Source organism: Diaphorina citri, unplaced genomic scaffold (genome assembly GCF_000475195.1).
Source record: "Diaphorina citri unplaced genomic scaffold, Diaci psyllid genome assembly version 1.1 scaffold1891, whole genome shotgun sequence".
NCBI lineage: Eukaryota > Metazoa > Arthropoda > Insecta > Hemiptera > Psyllidae > Diaphorina > Diaphorina citri.
This window is the reverse complement of record NW_007379317.1, coordinates 61,412-82,880: the sequence shown is the minus strand read 5'-3', so window position 1 is coordinate 82,880 and position 21,469 is coordinate 61,412. Positions and strand designations below refer to the sequence as shown.

The 21,469-nt window shown below is 41.5% G+C and overlaps 2 protein-coding genes across 2 annotated transcripts; both read right to left on the bottom strand.

Annotated features, from left to right (window-relative positions):
- Positions 1-6: 6 nt before the first annotated feature.
- LOC103517563 lies at positions 7-11,408 on the bottom strand. The gene is made up of 4 exons (XM_008482606.2): positions 11,278-11,408; positions 10,531-10,630; positions 9,900-10,057; positions 7-144 (listed from the first exon to the last, which is right to left on the bottom strand). Exons 1-3 carry the CDS (start codon positions 11,368-11,370, stop codon positions 9,900-9,902), a joined length of 351 nt encoding a protein of 116 aa, XP_008480828.1. The 5' UTR covers positions 11,371-11,408; the 3' UTR covers positions 7-144.
- Positions 8,600-19,639, bottom strand: LOC113470871. Its single transcript, XM_026829608.1, has 2 exons — positions 19,467-19,639; positions 8,600-8,897 (listed from the first exon to the last, which is right to left on the bottom strand). Exons 1-2 carry the CDS (start codon positions 19,520-19,522, stop codon positions 8,615-8,617), a joined length of 339 nt encoding a protein of 112 aa, XP_026685409.1. The 5' UTR covers positions 19,523-19,639; the 3' UTR covers positions 8,600-8,614.
- Between the last annotated feature and the right edge of the window lie 1,830 nt (positions 19,640-21,469).

Below are 21,469 nucleotides of genomic sequence, written 5' to 3'. Positions count from 1 at the left end.
CGGAAGGATCCTTGTACGCCATATACGGCATCATCTATGGTCTCCTTGTTCATTTGTTTGTACAGCTCTAGAACCGCTTTGTATTTGGCTCCCTCTTCATGATTATATGGCTCAATATGGCCATTAGATTATCCATGGGATCGCCTAATCCACGGCCAATTTCCGGAAGGATCCTTGTACGCCATACACGGCATCATCTATGGTCTCCTTGTTCATTTGTTTGTACAGCTCTAGAACCGCTTTGTATTTGGCTCCCTCTTCATGATTATATGGCTCAATATGGCCATTAGATTATCCATGGGATCGCTTAATCCACGGCCAATTTCCGGAAGGATCCTTGTACGCCATATACGGCATCATCTATGGTCTCCTTGTTCATTTGTTTGTACAGCTCTAGAACCGCTTTGTATTTGGCTCCCTCTTCATGATTATATGGCTCAATATGGCCATTAGATTATCCATGGGATCGCTTAATCCACGGCCAATTTCCGGAAGGATCCTTGTACGCCATATACGGCATCATCTATGGTCTCCTTGTTCATTTGTTTGTACAGCTCTAGAACCGCTTTGTATTTGGCTCCCTCTTCATGATTATATGGCTCAATATGGCCATTAGATTATCCATGGGATCGCTTAATCCACGGCCAATTTCCGGAAGGATCCTTGTACGCCATATACGGCATCATCTATGGTCTCCTTGTTCATTTGTTTGTACAGCTCTAGAACCGCTTTGTATTTGGCTCCCTCTTCATGATTATATGGCTCAATATGGCCATTAGATTATCCATGGGATCGCTTAATCCACGGCCAATTTCCGGAAGGATCCTTGTACGCCATATACGGCATCATCTATGGTCTCCTTGTTCATTTGTTTGTACAGCTCTAGAACCGCTTTGTATTTGGCTCCCTCTTCATGATTATATGGCTCAATATGGCCATTAGATTATCCATGGGATCGCTTAATCCACGGCCAATTTCCGGAAGGATCCTTGTACGCCATATACGGCATCATCTATGGTCTCCTTGTTCATTTGTTTGTACAGCTCTAGAACCGCTTTGTATTTGGCTCCCTCTTCATGATTATATGGCTCAATATGGCCATTAGATTATCCATGGGATCGCTTAATCCACGGCCAATTTCCGGAAGGATCCTTGTACGCCATATACGGCATCATCTATGGTCTCCTTGTTCATTTGTTTGTACAGCTCTAGAACCGCTTTGTATTTGGCTCCCTCTTCATGATTATATGGCTCAATATGGCCATTAGATTATCCATGGGATCGCTTAATCCACGGCCAATTTCCGGAAGGATCCTTGTACGCCATATACGGCATCATCTATGGTCTCCTTGTTCATTTGTTTGTACAGCTCTAGAACCGCTTTGTATTTGGCTCCCTCTTCATGATTATATGGCTCAATATGGCCATTAGATTATCCATGGGATCGCTTAATCCACGGCCAATTTCCGGAAGGATCCTTGTACGCCATATACGGCATCATCTATGGTCTCCTTGTTCATTTGTTTGTACAGCTCTAGAACCGCTTTGTATTTGGCTCCCTCTTCATGATTATATGGCTCAATATGGCCATTAGATTATCCATGGGATCGCTTAATCCACGGCCAATTTCCGGAAGGATCCTTGTACGCCATATACGGCATCATCTATGGTCTCCTTGTTCATTTGTTTGTACAGCTCTAGAACCGCTTTGTATTTGGCTCCCTCTTCATGATTATATGGCTCAATATGGCCATTAGATTATCCATGGGATCGCTTAATCCACGGCCAATTTCCGGAAGGATCCTTGTACGCCATATACGGCATCATCTATGGTCTCCTTGTTCATTTGTTTGTACAGCTCTAGAACCGCTTTGTATTTGGCTCCCTCTTCATGATTATATGGCTCAATATGGCCATTAGATTATCCATGGGATCGCTTAATCCACGGCCAATTTCCGGAAGGATCCTTGTACGCCATATACGGCATCATCTATGGTCTCCTTGTTCATTTGTTTGTACAGCTCTAGAACCGCTTTGTATTTGGCTCCCTCTTCATGATTATATGGCTCAATATGGCCATTAGATTATCCATGGGATCGCTTAATCCACGGCCAATTTCCGGAAGGATCCTTGTACGCCATATACGGCATCATCTATGGTCTCCTTGTTCATTTGTTTGTACAGCTCTAGAACCGCTTTGTATTTGGCTCCCTCTTCATGATTATATGGCTCAATATGGCCATTAGATTATCCATGGGATCGCTTAATCCACGGCCAATTTCCGGAAGGATCCTTGTACGCCATATACGGCATCATCTATGGTCTCCTTGTTCATTTGTTTGTACAGCTCTAGAACCGCTTTGTATTTGGCTCCCTCTTCATGATTATATGGCTCAATATGGCCATTAGATTATCCATGGGATCGCTTAATCCACGGCCAATTTCCGGAAGGATCCTTGTACGCCATATACGGCATCATCTATGGTCTCCTTGTTCATTTGTTTGTACAGCTCTAGAACCGCTTTGTATTTGGCTCCCTCTTCATGATTATATGGCTCAATATGGCCATTAGATTATCCATGGGATCGCTTAATCCACGGCCAATTTCCGGAAGGATCCTTGTACGCCATATACGGCATCATCTATGGTCTCCTTGTTCATTTGTTTGTACAGCTCTAGAACCGCTTTGTATTTGGCTCCCTCTTCATGATTATATGGCTCAATATGGCCATTAGATTATCCATGGGATCGCTTAATCCACGGCCAATTTCCGGAAGGATCCTTGTACGCCATATACGGCATCATCTATGGTCTCCTTGTTCATTTGTTTGTACAGCTCTAGAACCGCTTTGTATTTGGCTCCCTCTTCATGATTATATGGCTCAATATGGCCATTAGATTATCCATGGGATCGCTTAATCCACGGCCAATTTCCGGAAGGATCCTTGTACGCCATATACGGCATCATCTATGGTCTCCTTGTTCATTTGTTTGTACAGCTCTAGAACCGCTTTGTATTTGGCTCCCTCTTCATGATTATATGGCTCAATATGGCCATTAGATTATCCATGGGATCGCTTAATCCACGGCCAATTTCCGGAAGGATCCTTGTACGCCATATACGGCATCATCTATGGTCTCCTTGTTCATTTGTTTGTACAGCTCTAGAACCGCTTTGTATTTGGCTCCCTCTTCATGATTATATGGCTCAATATGGCCATTAGATTATCCATGGGATCGCTTAATCCACGGCCAATTTCCGGAAGGATCCTTGTACGCCATATACGGCATCATCTATGGTCTCCTTGTTCATTTGTTTGTACAGCTCTAGAACCGCTTTGTATTTGGCTCCCTCTTCATGATTATATGGCTCAATATGGCCATTAGATTATCCATGGGATCGCTTAATCCACGGCCAATTTCCGGAAGGATCCTTGTACGCCATATACGGCATCATCTATGGTCTCCTTGTTCATTTGTTTGTACAGCTCTAGAACCGCTTTGTATTTGGCTCCCTCTTCATGATTATATGGCTCAATATGGCCATTAGATTATCCATGGGATCGCTTAATCCACGGCCAATTTCCGGAAGGATCCTTGTACGCCATATACGGCATCATCTATGGTCTCCTTGTTCATTTGTTTGTACAGCTCTAGAACCGCTTTGTATTTGGCTCCCTCTTCATGATTATATGGCTCAATATGGCCATTAGATTATCCATGGGATCGCTTAATCCACGGCCAATTTCCGGAAGGATCCTTGTACGCCATATACGGCATCATCTATGGTCTCCTTGTTCATTTGTTTGTACAGCTCTAGAACCGCTTTGTATTTGGCTCCCTCTTCATGATTATATGGCTCAATATGGCCATTAGATTATCCATGGGATCGCTTAATCCACGGCCAATTTCCGGAAGGATCCTTGTACGCCATATACGGCATCATCTATGGTCTCCTTGTTCATTTGTTTGTACAGCTCTAGAACCGCTTTGTATTTGGCTCCCTCTTCATGATTATATGGCTCAATATGGCCATTAGATTATCCATGGGATCGCTTAATCCACGGCCAATTTCCGGAAGGATCCTTGTACGCCATATACGGCATCATCTATGGTCTCCTTGTTCATTTGTTTGTACAGCTCTAGAACCGCTTTGTATTTGGCTCCCTCTTCATGATTATATGGCTCAATATGGCCATTAGATTATCCATGGGATCGCTTAATCCACGGCCAATTTCCGGAAGGATCCTTGTACGCCATATACGGCATCATCTATGGTCTCCTTGTTCATTTGTTTGTACAGCTCTAGAACCGCTTTGTATTTGGCTCCCTCTTCATGATTATATGGCTCAATATGGCCATTAGATTATCCATGGGATCGCTTAATCCACGGCCAATTTCCGGAAGGATCCTTGTACGCCATATACGGCATCATCTATGGTCTCCTTGTTCATTTGTTTGTACAGCTCTAGAACCGCTTTGTATTTGGCTCCCTCTTCATGATTATATGGCTCAATATGGCCATTAGATTATCCATGGGATCGCTTAATCCACGGCCAATTTCCGGAAGGATCCTTGTACGCCATATACGGCATCATCTATGGTCTCCTTGTTCATTTGTTTGTACAGCTCTAGAACCGCTTTGTATTTGGCTCCCTCTTCATGATTATATGGCTCAATATGGCCATTAGATTATCCATGGGATCGCTTAATCCACGGCCAATTTCCGGAAGGATCCTTGTACGCCATATACGGCATCATCTATGGTCTCCTTGTTCATTTGTTTGTACAGCTCTAGAACCGCTTTGTATTTGGCTCCCTCTTCATGATTATATGGCTCAATATGGCCATTAGATTATCCATGGGATCGCTTAATCCACGGCCAATTTCCGGAAGGATCCTTGTACGCCATATACGGCATCATCTATGGTCTCCTTGTTCATTTGTTTGTACAGCTCTAGAACCGCTTTGTATTTGGCTCCCTCTTCATGATTATATGGCTCAATATGGCCATTAGATTATCCATGGGATCGCTTAATCCACGGCCAATTTCCGGAAGGATCCTTGTACGCCATATACGGCATCATCTATGGTCTCCTTGTTCATTTGTTTGTACAGCTCTAGAACCGCTTTGTATTTGGCTCCCTCTTCATGATTATATGGCTCAATATGGCCATTAGATTATCCATGGGATCGCTTAATCCACGGCCAATTTCCGGAAGGATCCTTGTACGCCATATACGGCATCATCTATGGTCTCCTTGTTCATTTGTTTGTACAGCTCTAGAACCGCTTTGTATTTGGCTCCCTCTTCATGATTATATGGCTCAATATGGCCATTAGATTATCCATGGGATCGCTTAATCCACGGCCAATTTCCGGAAGGATCCTTGTACGCCATATACGGCATCATCTATGGTCTCCTTGTTCATTTGTTTGTACAGCTCTAGAACCGCTTTGTATTTGGCTCCCTCTTCATGATTATATGGCTCAATATGGCCATTAGATTATCCATGGGATCGCTTAATCCACGGCCAATTTCCGGAAGGATCCTTGTACGCCATATACGGCATCATCTATGGTCTCCTTGTTCATTTGTTTGTACAGCTCTAGAACCGCTTTGTATTTGGCTCCCTCTTCATGATTATATGGCTCAATATGGCCATTAGATTATCCATGGGATCGCTTAATCCACGGCCAATTTCCGGAAGGATCCTTGTACGCCATATACGGCATCATCTATGGTCTCCTTGTTCATTTGTTTGTACAGCTCTAGAACCGCTTTGTATTTGGCTCCCTCTTCATGATTATATGGCTCAATATGGCCATTAGATTATCCATGGGATCGCTTAATCCACGGCCAATTTCCGGAAGGATCCTTGTACGCCATATACGGCATCATCTATGGTCTCCTTGTTCATTTGTTTGTACAGCTCTAGAACCGCTTTGTATTTGGCTCCCTCTTCATGATTATATGGCTCAATATGGCCATTAGATTATCCATGGGATCGCTTAATCCACGGCCAATTTCCGGAAGGATCCTTGTACGCCATATACGGCATCATCTATGGTCTCCTTGTTCATTTGTTTGTACAGCTCTAGAACCGCTTTGTATTTGGCTCCCTCTTCATGATTATATGGCTCAATATGGCCATTAGATTATCCATGGGATCGCTTAATCCACGGCCAATTTCCGGAAGGATCCTTGTACGCCATATACGGCATCATCTATGGTCTCCTTGTTCATTTGTTTGTACAGCTCTAGAACCGCTTTGTATTTGGCTCCCTCTTCATGATTATATGGCTCAATATGGCCATTAGATTATCCATGGGATCGCTTAATCCACGGCCAATTTCCGGAAGGATCCTTGTACGCCATATACGGCATCATCTATGGTCTCCTTGTTCATTTGTTTGTACAGCTCTAGAACCGCTTTGTATTTGGCTCCCTCTTCATGATTATATGGCTCAATATGGCCATTAGATTATCCATGGGATCGCTTAATCCACGGCCAATTTCAAGAGGTTTGACAGAGGGAACTGTAACTGCTATGTGGTCTTATCGTCCCGAAATCGAAGAGAGGAGGAAGACAGGATAGGAGGAAGCCAGCTGTTCCGAGAACGAATATTATCCCATCAGAATAAAATCCGCCCCGGGCGGGAATCGAACCCGCGGCCTAGCGCTTACAAGGCAGACGCACTACCAACTAAGCTAACTAGGCTGGCGAAAAGAGTTCTTGAATACCAGATCACAATAGGGTCCTTGTGATCTAAGAAACGTGGGCTGAACATTATCCCAAAATCTTCAAATATACGAGTAGTAGATTGGTGCTGGAGCTTAACACACCTTAGGTGCCTACACTTAACGCTAAAACAGGGATGTCCAACCTGCGCGCGGGCGTTGATGGTACAACTTTTGTCATCAGAAATCTGATTTCAAGATTTTCCCGCCACTCCAGATCAGACCGTCACTCAAGGACACACCCGTTGTCTGTGAGACCGTGGTCTATCAGACAGTCTGAGGGGTGGGTATAACTGAGGGCGCGCAAAGTCACTTTACTAAGTTCTTTTCAGACTTTTGGTGACACCCCTATATAACTCTTTATTCTGTCTTCCTTCTCTCTTCGATTTCGGGACGATAAGACCATAGCAGTTACAGTTCCCTCTGTCAAACCTCTCTCTCAAAAAAAAAGGAGATTTGTGTCGTGGTATAATGGTATTTGACAAACTCCAGGGATGGACTAAATAAAAAAAGTAAAAAAAGACTTACGTTAGAAAAACACTGCTCTCACATCGCCTACGCTCATGCAAGATGAAGGTAGTGTGTTTCTACCTTCACGGTAACAATACAACCCGTGTTCGGACGCCTAAACGTTTCCTCACATCACGTGAGCTCATGTGACATGAGGGTGTTTCCACCTTTACGGTAGCGATACGACCCGTGAACGGACACCTGAATTTTTCTACGGCAATCGGCATTGTGAGAATACGACCCGTGTTCGAACGCCTAAACTTTTCCTATGCATTAAGGAGATTTGTGCCGCGGAATTTGACGAACTCCAACGTCAAGAAAGAACAAATGAGGTTTTTATGATGAACTTATATGACTTGCGCGTTCTTAGAACTGTTGAGAACCAGTGGCGTATCCTACGTGGAATGTAGGGGAAGGACAGGTTAACCTACTTGGAAGATAGGGGAGCACATGCCTTTCCACTCATCTCTACGGTTTTCTCATACCCCTACTTACCACTTACCGAAAATAGTAAGTGATTATGCAACCTGGATTATTCTAAAATCCATATTTATGAACAAATACTGGCTCTCAAAGTCTCAAATAGTGCTCAGTCAAGCATTAATCAAAGCATCTGATAGGCCAAAATATGTCCAAGACTGACTTGAGACCGAGACGGCTGAGCCCTGTAACTACCTGGCCAAAGGTGGTTAAAACCAGCCTTTCCGAGTATAAACCTCATCTATTTGAGATAAAATCTGCACTAGGCGGGAATCGAACCTGCGGCCTAGCACTTACAAGGCAGACACGCCACCAATCAAGCCAACTAGGATGGCAGCTTAGGGTACTTGTTCAGAAGTCACGTCAATGGAAAATTGCTACGAAACGGAGATTTCACAATTTGAGCAGTGACCAGTGTTATTATAGGGTTAGGGTAAACACAAAAATGAGCTTTCTTTTTCATTGTCGTGGATTATGAATAATTACCCAGCTTTGATCTCACGACTCTCCACTGCTTAGAAGTCAAGACTAAGTTGCTTAGGCTTCGGTGCTTAAGACTGCTGGGTACTTATGAGTTTTTGACACTGACATATGGAATGTGCGTAGATCATTGCGCACCTTATGACCTCAGAGAGTGCAATCAGGATCAGTCCCACTTCAACGATTTCGACGGAAGTGGGCAAGTGGGTCAAAAGTGAGAATTGTATTTTTGAATCTATCAAATTTTCTATCAGCCAGCCTAGTTAGCTATGGGATTCGAACCCGGGACCTTCTGCATGGCAAGCAAGCGCGTTACCACTGGACCAACCGTGCCCCAATTATTTTGGGTTTGTGCAATGCGGATTCTAATGGGGTTGGTATAATAATTTGGTTCCTTGGGTACTAATGGGGTTGGTATACTTTGGCTACTTGGGTACTCACGATATTTTCAATGGATAGTTTGAGCAGCATGGGCGTCCACTTCAGGTACTTCTTCAGGGACATGTTCTCCGACTTCATCATGATGACAAACCCGTGTACAGGGTGTGCCTCATGGTGGGCGACATACTGGGTCAGCATGAGAAAGTTCTTGAGGACGACGGTGAGGTCGTAGTCGTCCGAATGGTCGTAGAGACAGTAGACGCGACACCCGTCTGCCGTCACGTTGGGGAGGATGGCGAGGGATCTGTGAGAAGAGGGGAAGGGTTAGGTATAACACAAAAGGAATCTAATATCTAATAATTATCATAAATGGACCCTAATTTTACTGTCAAATAAACTAAACAGACCCTAATTATCAAATAAATTAATAAACTGAACGGACCCCAATTATCAAACAAGTTGGGGAGGATGGCGAGCGGTCTGTGAGAAGGGAAGGGAGGGTTAGGTAGCTCGCAAAACGGATTTTTTCTTCTTTCTTTGTAGAACAAAGATGTTTTTCTTTTTAGAATAAGGTAGGTAGGTTCATCTTGTTAATCCTGTTCGAATAACACTAAAAAGACCCTTTACCAAAGCAACCTAAACAAGATCTTGTGTATTTTGGAGTTTTAACTGCTAAGGTTTCTACGGCGATGGTATCTATGTTAACCCCCACCCCCCCACCCCTCTCCTCGTTTGCGACCTTTGGGGCCCCACCTCCGACAAAATTCCTGGCTACGCGGGCCCTGCCTTTCAGTGGACACCAAAGTTCCAGTTCCTCTAATGAAGATCACTTACACTCCAGTAGTCTCGAACTTCTTTAGCAATCTGGATTGAATGCATGTTACCTACTACGGAATGTTTGACACAGACTACTGCGAGATCTAATGCTAGCGTTTGGTATTAGAAGAAAAATACACCCAGTGTCTCAAACTCTTTAACATCTGGATTGAATGCATGTTACCTACCTACTACGGAATGTTACGACACAGACTACGCGAGTCTAATGTAGCGTTTGTATTAGAAGAAAAACTTACACTCCAGTAGTCTCAAACTCTTTAACATCTGGATTGAATGCATGTTACCTACTACGGAATGTTACGACACAGACTACGCGAGTCTAATGTAGCGTTTGTATTAGAAGAAAAACTTACACTCCAGTAGTCTCAAACTCTTTAGCATCTGGATTGAATGCATGTTACCTACTACGGAATGTTACGACACAGACTACGCGAGTCTAATGTAGCGTTTGTTTAAATTAGAAAATCGCCTAATCCACGGCCAATTTCCGGAAGGATCCTTGTACGCCATACACGGCATCATCTATGGTCTCCTTGTTCATTTGTTTGTACAAATCTAGATCCGCCTTGTATTCTTCGTATTCTTCAAACCAAGGCATCTCCTTTTCGAAGTAGTGCAGGATTTTGTCTGCAAGAAAATGTTGGGAAAAAGGAAAATTATTAAAATATGAGGGATAGACCAGGGATGGGCAAAGTTTCTTTGAACGAGGGCCACATAAAAATATGAAACACTAAGCGGGCCGGATTGGAAAATAATACATCAGGGTGTCTACCAAGATGGAAAAATCTTCAATCTTTACACCATTTTTACAATTTGTACCAATATTTGGTAGGTAGAATAGAAATAAATTATTCGTCCTATGGATGGACTTTTTACGAATATTTTATACCCAGGTAGAATAGAATCGAAACCTTGTTTATTTATTCTGCCCAAATAGGACAGAAAAGTCTCTACTTTTAGCTAAATCCCCTTTAGGGGTGAGCTATTCATTCCTAACAAAAGTCGCAACTTTGGGTCGAGGTTGTGTTTTTTGGGTCACTAGGAAGCTATTCGCTATGAAAACTCGTTTCTTTCTCTCAAAAGTTTTCCAAAGAACTTACCGGCCATTTTGACAACAGAATTGGCATCTCCACCGAACTCATGGGGTACCATGTCCTTGGGTAAGATCTGGAATAACCTTTCCGGGTCATTGAAGTATATCTGAAATAAATGAATAATTAATTAGTAAATAAGTAATTAATCAATCAATCAATCAATAAATACTCGTACAAATATACCTACCTATCTAAATAAATATGGGTAGATGCTAAATGGATACCATTGTGTCAAGTGCAAGCGTAGGTCTAACAGAACACAGCACATTGCATAGCTAAAATAAATACACGGCGTTCATTAAATTTTTACAGATATGGATGAAGCGATGAAGGAAATGAGAAAATGGAGGAGGAAGGGGAAGATCCGAAGAAAATAATGTTACCTTGGTTTTAGTGAATAAGAAGATTAATTAAATGCCTACTCTTTCACTAATTTCCTTGGATACTGTTTCACTTACCTACTCTAGGTATCAATAATTTATTTTATTCGCCAAGAAGGTAAGTAGCAACCTGTTTACACTAATTTTCTTAGAAAAATGCTTTCACTTTTAGTGATTTCCTTCAGCATGTAGATACATTGGTACCCTTTCATTAATTTCCTCGGGTACCTACTATTTGACTTACCTTTTCACTAACTTCCTCACATACTATTTCACTTACTTTTTCACTAATTTCCTTAGCTACTTTTTAACTCACTCTTTCCCTAATTTCCTTTGATATTCTTTCCCTGATTTCCTTAGCTATTTCACTTACCCTTTCACTAATTTTCTGCGAGGCGAATTTCTTGATCAGATCCAGGATTGGTTTTACATAGTCGGGAGCGTCAATGATGAAAATCCCCTTCATGGCTTCAGGGGCGTTTTTCTGTGAAAACAGGGATGCCGAAATAAATTAATTGAATGGACGAAGAAAGTTCTAGGTGTTATGAAGGTAGATAAGTCGATATTTTTTCCTCCTTTTAGTTTGTGTGTTTGTTTGAGTTGTTACCACCGCGGCATACTTTATTTTATTCGCCAAGAAGGTAAGTAGCAACCTGTTTACACTAATTTTCTTAGAAAAATGCTTTCACTTTTAGTGATTTCCTTCAGCATGCAGATTTCCTCGGGTACCCACTATTTGACTTACCATTTCACTAACTTCCTCACATACTATTTCACTTACTTTTTCACTAATTTCCTTAGCTACTGTTTAACTCACTCTTTCCCTAATTTCCTTTGATATTCTTTCCCTGATTTCCTTAGCCATTTCACTTACCCTTTCACTAATTTTCTGCGAGGCGAATTTCTTAATCAGATCCATTTATTATTATTATTTACGGGACTAACCCTTTATACAAAAATGACAATAGAAAAAAATACACTAAAACTAAACAAACACAAACACAAACAATAATGAAATGGCGATATTACTGGCGATGGCGATATTACTCGATTGGTAAATTGGTATGTAATAGTATAGTGCCAACTTGTACAAGCTTACCTATGTGCAAATGAGGTGGAGTACTTAGACCGGCCACTCACTATCAGGGAGACCTGACAGGCGGACCTGTTCAGGCGTAACTGGCAGGTCTACCTGATAGTGTGTGCCCGACCTTACATTATACCTAGTAGAAAAGGTGCCACTATTGAAAGGGGTTGGAAAAATGTGGTTTTTTACTTTCCTTATCCTATAGGAAGGAAAGTAATGTAATCGGGTCAAATTTTCGATGGTCAGTTTTTAGTGCCAAAACACGTTTTAAGGTCCCTAGAGCCTAAATCCAAAGTTTCAGCCATTGGTCCGTGTGTCCGTCCTTCTGTCTGTAAACAAAATATCTCGAGAACGGTAAGAGCTAGAGACTTGAAATTTGGCATGCAGCTGTCAAATGTGACAAGGATGCAAGATCGGTGCAACGCTTGGCGGCATTTCGGCCGCTTTTTGGCGGTTTTTGGTGTAATTCAATAATATCTCGGGAACGGTATGAGCTAGAGACTTGAAATTTGGTATGTAGTCCACAAATGTGACAAGGATGCAACACAAAACTTTTGGTTAGGATAGGTGCTCTAGTTGGCGGCATTTTGGACGCTTTTTGTCGGATTTCGACCGCTTTTTGGCGGTCTTCAGCTATACTGACCAAACGGTTAGAGATATTGTAAAATTTACAATAGATTAACACTCAAGTAAGCATATTCGTGTAAGCTCAACCCAACCTATTAACGAGAGCGGTAGCGCTCCGCCCCGCCAAGTCAAGAAAGTTTGACCGCGCTACTATTGATATTTGCCCCTAAACCTAAGCCTCCAAATGGGCTTTTTGTGTACGAACACCATACTGTCTATACCAGAGGTTCTCAAACTGGGGGGGGGGACGTGGTATTGATGTAGCTACCTTATACTACCAGTCTATAGGCCGCCTAAGTTCATACTACCAGTCTATAGGCCGCCTAAGTTCATACTACCAGTCTATAGGTCGCCTAAGTTCATACTACCAGTCTATAGGCCGCCTAAGTTCATACTACAAGTCTATAGGCCGCCTAAGTTCATACTACCAGTCTATAGGCTGCTTAAGTTCATACTACAAGTCTATAGGCCGCCCAAGTTCATACTACCAGTCTATAGGCCGCCTAAGTTCATACTACCAGTCTATAGGCCGCCTAAGTTCATACTACCAGTCTATAGGCCGCCTAAGTTCATACCACCAGTCTATAGGCCGCCTAAGTTTACGAGTATTGTTGATAATTTTAGACGCCTATGCATCTAAATTTAGAAATTCGTGACGTAAAACCCTTACAAAAAAGTTGATGTCGACATTAAATTTCTTGAAATCCGAATGTCGAAATTAATATCATTCCACTCCTAAACCCAAGGGGACCTCTAACAATACCTGTACATGTCCCTCGGATCTTAATAGATGACCCTTCGTAGGTAGAAACCTAAGAACTACCTTGGAATAGGAATCTACATGGGATACTAATAGATTCTGACGTGACTTTGTGAAGATTCATCTTGAAAAGAAGGAGTTAGGAGTACGAACTTTGAAGAAATGAAAAGTGAACATGTGTATAATAGATTCTGACGTGACTTTGTGAAGATTCATCTTGAAAAGAAGGAGTTAGGAGTACGAACTTTGAAGAAATGAAAAGTGAACATGTTGTGTACATCAAGGAGAACAAATTGAACAATGCAATTGAAAGTTGAGCTCACATTTTTAGAAAGCTGCACTCTAAAGTTTTCGGATGGTGATTGATAGTCATCTCTGGTAAATGTGGAACAGTAATGATAGACATGTACACCTCGAGTGCCACTCTGGTACTGTGTATGTTGCTGTCGATTCTTGAAATGGCTTTTCTCGGCCCCACTTAGAACAGAATGGAATGTACATCTCAAGTACGAATGGTACTGCACTACGTACATATGTTACTGTCATACTCTGGTACTGTGTATGTTGCTGTCGATTCTTGAAATGGCTTTTCTCGGCCCCACTTAGAACAGAATGGAATGTACATCTCAAGTACCAATAGTACTGCACTACGTACATATGTTACTGTCCTATCCTGTCTTCCTTCTCTCTTCGATTTCGGGACGATAAGACCATAGCAGTTACAGTTCCCTCTGTCAAACTTCTTAAAAAAAAAAGAACTATACATAGAAATATACCCACATAGAGTTTATTTTGACAAGTAAATTTACTTATAGGTAGGTTTGTATTTACAAAAAAGGTAAATTAAATCTCTATAACTTAAAATTTACAAGAGCCTATTACTCCTTTAGTCAAAAGCAGACAGTATATTACCAAGTACTTAATCTTGAATATCGTGAAGACATTATACCCGCTATTCATCCTCAGACAATCGAAACGTGCGCATAGCGACCGGTGCCAGCATGGTAGGTAAACATTGGATTTTCAGGATTATTAGATATCGGGAAAATCCTACAATGCTGCAGTGAGCACCAAAGTTGTGACATAATAACACAAAGAAACTGCATTTACATTTACAAAACGCTAGAGACCTAGGTCTGTCAGACTGTCTGAGAGACCGCGGTCTGAACCCTTTTCCGCCATACACGTTCTCCAATGATCTGAGCATGAATGGCGCACATTAGACATTATTTTGACTAATAAATTATTTACTTATGTAGCTAATTTTGTCCTTAGTGGCAAGAAAACTGTTTTTTCGGCTTTAGCTCTAGCCAAATTGGTGGTAATATTTTTTTTTTCTCTCAAAACATTTCATTTTTAGGGTCTTTTTTTGTGGAATTCTCCAAAAGGAGCTGTCCACGGTCAATTTCCTGTACGATTCATACATGGCGCCATCTATGATCTCCTTATTTATTTGTTTGTACAGCTCTAGATCTTGTATTAGACACATTCTTCATGTTTATATATATGGCTCAATATGGCCATTAGATTATTCATTGGATAGCCTAATCCACGGCCAATTTACGGAAGGATCCTTGTACGCCATATACGGCATCATCTATGGTCTCCTTGTTCATTTGTTTGTACAGCTCTAGAACCGCTTTGTATTTGGCTCCCTCTTCATGATTATATGGCTCAATATGGCCATTAGATTATCCATGGGATCGCTTAATCCACGGCCAATTTCCGGAAGGATCCTTGTACGCCATATACGGCATCATCTATGGTCTCCTTGTTCATTTGTTTGTACAGCTCTAGAACCGCTTTGTATTTGGCTCCCTCTTCATGATTATATGGCTCAATATGGCCATTAGATTATCCATGGGATCGCTTAATCCACGGCCAATTTCCGGAAGGATCCTTGTACGCCATATACGGCATCATCTATGGTCTCCTTGTTCATTTGTTTGTACAGCTCTAGAACCGCTTTGTATTTGGCTCCCTCTTCATGATTATATGGCTCAATATGGCCATTAGATTATCCATGGGATCGCTTAATCCACGGCCAATTTCCGGAAGGATCCTTGTACGCCATATACGGCATCATCTATGGTCTCCTTGTTCATTTGTTTGTACAGCTCTAGAACCGCTTTGTATTTGGCTCCCTCTTCATGATTATATGGCTCAATATGGCCATTAGATTATCCATGGGATCGCTTAATCCACGGCCAATTTCCGGAAGGATCCTTGTACGCCATATACGGCATCATCTATGGTCTCCTTGTTCATTTGTTTGTACAGCTCTAGAACCGCTTTGTATTTGGCTCCCTCTTCATGATTATATGGCTCAATATGGCCATTAGATTATCCATGGGATCGCTTAATCCACGGCCAATTTCCGGAAGGATCCTTGTACGCCATATACGGCATCATCTATGGTCTCCTTGTTCATTTGTTTGTACAGCTCTAGAACCGCTTTGTATTTGGCTCCCTCTTCATGATTATATGGCTCAATATGGCCATTAGATTATCCATGGGATCGCTTAATCCACGGCCAATTTCCGGAAGGATCCTTGTACGCCATATACGGCATCATCTATGGTCTCCTTGTTCATTTGTTTGTACAGCTCTAGAACCGCTTTGTATTTGGCTCCCTCTTCATGATTATATGGCTCAATATGGCCATTAGATTATCCATGGGATCGCTTAATCCACGGCCAATTTCCGGAAGGATCCTTGTACGCCATATACGGCATCATCTATGGTCTCCTTGTTCATTTGTTTGTACAGCTCTAGAACCGCTTTGTATTTGGCTCCCTCTTCATGATTATATGGCTCAATATGGCCATTAGATTATCCATGGGATCGCTTAATCCACGGCCAATTTCCGGAAGGATCCTTGTACGCCATATACGGCATCATCTATGGTCTCCTTGTTCATTTGTTTGTACAGCTCTAGAACCGCTTTGTATTTGGCTCCCTCTTCATGATTATATGGCTCAATATGGCCATTAGATTATCCATGGGATCGCTTAATCCACGGCCAATTTCCGGAAGGATCCTTGTACGCCATATACGGCATCATCTATGGTCTCCTTGTTCATTTGTTTGTACAGCTCTAGAACCGCTTTGTATTTGGCTCCCTCTTCATGATTATATGGCTCAATATGGCCATTAGATTATCCATGGGATCGCTTAATCCACGGCCAATTTCCGGAAGGATCCTTGTACGCCATATACGGCATCATCTATGGTCTCCTTGTTCATTTGTTTGTACAGCTCTAGAACCGCTTTGTATTTGGCTCCCTCTTCATGATTATATGGCTCAATATGGCCATTAGATTATCCATGGGATTCCCTATATTTGTTTGGTACACAATCCTAGTGTAATCCCCCCTTTTTTATACCCCACTATGTTTTTTTTTTTGAGAGAGGTTTAACAGAGGGAACTGTAACTGCTATGGTCTTATCGTCTCGAAATCGAAGAGAGAAGGAAGACAGGATAGGAGAAAGCCAGCCGTTCCGAGAACGAACATTATACCATCAGGATAAAATCCGCCCCGGGCGGGAATCGAACCCGCGGCCTAGCGCAGACGCAATACCAACTAAGCTAACTAGGCTGGCAGTTCTAGGTGTTATGAAGGTAGATAAGTTGATATTTTTTCCTCCTTTTAGTTTGTGTGTTTGTTTGAGTTGTTACCACCGCGGCATACTTTTCAAAACTCGAAATTCTTGCGCAGCACCATATTTATCGAAATTGACCAAACAAATTGATCTTGTGACCCAAGGTAGAAACACACTACTATCACGTCATGTGAGCTCACGTGACGTGAGAGCAGTGTGGTTATCATGAACGAAATCACCTACAATATTATGGGAAAACTTTGAACTAGATCTTTCTGACTCCCCCAGAGCTCACGTGATGTGACGTGATGATAGTGTGTTTCTTTAGGATAGTGCAAATCCGGTTTCTACCCACTTAGAATCCTTTTTACCTATCCAGGATACCTATACCCTTCCACCGCCGTTTTTTATTTCGTAGCAATGGAACAACTGCTACATTAGACGCTTGTGACCTGTGTCGTAGCATGCCCATCCCTTAGTATGCCTCTCATCAGATGGGCGAGCAGAGACACAATACTTCCCATTTAGGTGCTGGGTCAACACGAGAACACCAGAAAGTAACCCGTTGAAATATTTGCAATCGAAAAACGAGTGCAAATTTTTGTCGATGGTGGGATTCGAACCCGGGACCTTCTGCATGGCAAGCAAGCGCGTTACCACTGGACCAACCGTGCCCCAATTATTTTGGGTTTGTGCAATCCGGATTCTCATGGGGTTGGTATAATTTGGTTCCTTGGGTACTAATGGGGTTGGTATACTTTGCTTTGTTTCACTGCAACAATTCTTGAACGGAACCTTTTGTCAGATTTTCATGACATTTCGGGAAAATATTTAACTCGTCAGCTACAGATGACTGAATAAAGTAGGCATATTTCAAGTCATTTTCCAATAAGGCGGTATTTTCTTGTCTTGCCTTGATCCCTTGTGGTCCGCGTCCATTTTTGTTTGGGACTATTGCACTGTTCTTGGGTAGGTAGTACTCAAATGCCTAGGTAGATAGTTAAAATTTGCCAAAATGACACAGAAGGGTTAACACATGGAAAAGATTCCGGAGTTGATTTCGTCCAAATCTTCTGGTTCCGTTGTGTGGCGTAGCTTATCAACAGCAACAGCTGAAATAACAAGAACATGGAAAAACCCAAATGACAATAATTATTATTGCTGCGACAATCTATAAATGGCTGTCGCGTTTTTTACTTTCCTTATACTATAAGAAGGAAAGTAATGTAATCGGGTCAAATCTTTAGTTCGGGTCAGTTTTTAGTGCCAAAACACGTTTTGAGGTCAATCAAGCAGATCAAGCTTAAATACAAAGTTTCAGCCATTGGTCCGTGTGTCTGTCCTTCTGTCCATCTGTCTTTCTGTCTGTAAACAAAATATCTCGAGAACGGTAAGAGCTTGGCATGCAGCTGTCAAATGTGACAAGGATGCGACTAGAAACTTTTGGTTAAGATCGGTGCAACGCTTGGCGGCATTTCGGCCGCTTTTTGGCGATTTTCGGTGTAATTCAATAATATCTCGGGAACGATATGAGCTAGAGACTTGAAAGTTGGTATGTAGTCCACAAATGTGACAAGGATGCAACACAACTTTTGGTTAAGATAGGTGCTGCAGTTGGCGGTATTTTATCGCTTTTTGGCGGTTTTCAGCGATACTGACTAAACGTTAGAAATATTGTAAAGGTTACTATAGAACAACACCCAAATAAGCATCATTCAATAGGATAAAGAAAGTTGTGTGATGTTCACACCAGATTTTTACACAAGGAATAGCTAATAATTACCTAAAATACATAAAAGCAGTAAGCTCTATTATTTCTTAGGTTCAATCCCGCGAAATCACTCAATCTATCGAAATAAGCGACAGCAACCCCGAGAATTTAATGACTTTTTCATGCATTTTGAATTAAATTACTTTTGGGGATGGTGCTTGTGGTATTAAGTAGGTACCAGGTATCCTAATTTCAAAGTTTTCAACACAATATACCTAGCTTAGTACATGATTCTTACACTCGTATTTATGAACAAGAATGATCGTTCTTAGATCAGTCTCAAGTCAAAATTGACCAATCAAATGCCTTGAGACTATGCTTAGCACGAACTTAAGAGCCAGCATTTTGTTCATAAATATGGGTGTCAAACTCTTTAACATCTGGATTGAATGCATGTTACCTACTACGGAATGTTACGACACAGACTACGCGAGTCTAATGTAGCCTTTGTATTAGAAGAAAAACTTACACTCCAGTAGTCTCAAACTCTTTAGCATCTGGATTGAATGCATGTTACCTACTACGGAATGTTACGACACAGACTACGCGAGTCTAATGTAGCGTTTGGTATTAGAAGAAAAACTTACACTCCAGTGCACTCCAGTAGTCTCAAACTCTTTAACATCTGGATTGAATGCATGTTACCTACTACGGAATGTTACGACACAGACTACGCGAGTCTAACGTAGCGTTTGTATTAGAAGAAAAACTTACACTCCAGTGGTCTCGAACTCTTTGACATCTGGATTAGAGTAGATCTGTGGGTGCATGGCACGGAGGACTAGGTAGTTTTCTAGCTTGGTTTTCGTCTCTTGAATGTTGAACTTGCAGCCGAATAGATATCTGTAGATGTAGTCATCATCTGGAAATCGAGAACCGATTAATAAAATTGATATTGGGTAGGTAAATAGGACAGCGGAAAAAGGTCAGAGCTTTTTATTTTTTATTTTTAAGAGGTTTGACAGAGGGAACTGTAACTGCTATGGTCTTATCGTCCCAAAAAAAAACACATGTATTTTTTTGTTAAGAGGTTTGACAGAGGGAACTGTAACTGCTATGGTCTTATCGTCCCAAAATCAAGAGAGAAGGAATCAGGATAGGAGAAAGCCAGCCGTTCCGAGAACGAACATTATCCCATCAGGATAAAATCCGCCCCGGGCGGGAATCGAAACCGCGGCCTAACGCTTACAAGGCAGACGCACTACCAACTAAGCTAACTAGGCTAAGGCCAGAGCTTAATCTTACGCCAGCCACTCACTATCAGTATCAGGTAGACCTCACAGGTACAACTGATCAGGTTCGCTTGTCATTGTCAGATCTACCTGATGAGCACACACAATATCAGGTAAACCTGACAGGCGGACCTTTTCAGCCGCTCACTATCAGGTCTACCTGATAGTGAGCGGCTCGTAACTTACAAGTATTTCATCCGCAGCGCAGTAGGGACCTACTCGCAACTTTAGTATTAACCAGGGTCCACGCTCCTGTTGGAAATATTGGACGATAAATGTACAACATTTCCAACATAAGTTCTTAAAATATGAGGAATGGAATGCTGCTTGACATTACATTACATAATTAAAAATAATACATAATAATATGTAGGTACTTAGGTATTATGTAATTATTCGGGTACAAAATTTCAAGTTCATGTTTAAATTCAAGTTCAGATTTTTGTCCTGACAAAAAAAAAGTAATAAATGTTGTCCCGGCTCCCCTAAAGTTGTCTGATGAGTAAGCAGTCATTCGTCATTGTTACATCACAATTCTCACAATTCAAAATTGATGCTCAGGTACTCAGTGTGTTATGTAGACAGAGAAACAAAGATTTGATGCTTAGAAACAGTCATAAAGACATAACAGATATAATAAAGACCAGATCCGCTTTATGGAATGACCAAAAGTTGAAATACCGGACTTACAAACAATTAAAGAGACACTGCAACCACGTGTCTTACTAAAAAAAAGAGGTTTTATAGATTGTGTGGCTGGGGGACGGTAAACAGGGAGTAGAGTGTTAAGCTACGCCGAGCACGGCCAATAAATGGATGGGTGACTTAAAGCAATAAAGGGAGAACAGGCTCTAGTCTTGATTTTAAATCATTACATAAAAGTAAAATCGAAAAATCAAATCAAGAATAATAATAAACTGAATAGGTATTAAACAAATTAGGTAGGTACATAGGTACTGATTTTCTTTAATCTCGATCGAATACACTACGGGCTAAAAAATTCCCGGAGGGACGGGCCCAGCTCGTTATACACGCATGTTTATAAAAGATACCTACATACGGTAGCTAGGTCCCTATTAATATGGACCAATGGAGCATGGTAGCAGGACCAAAGTAAAGAAAACAAAAACCTACGTAGTACGTACACACCTAATTACCTAATAGGTATTAATAGGTTATATTGATAAACCGGGATTCTCATTTGAATTTCAAACAAAATCTATTTTTAAAACCTCAAGAATAGCGAGGTATCCGATTTTCCGTGCGAAAATTTCCTTGTAAAAATTTTCCTCTTGATCTCCAAGAAATTTATGAGACCATCTGGCATCTGGGTTTTCCTGTCGGTGGAATGTGGTCATTGGAATAGAATAGAATAAGTATAGAATGTACATTGTTTATCCTGCCCGAATAGGCCCGACATTGGAGATATCTACATACGTAAAATACGAATATTTTTATCACCGTAACTTGGATGACAAATCGATT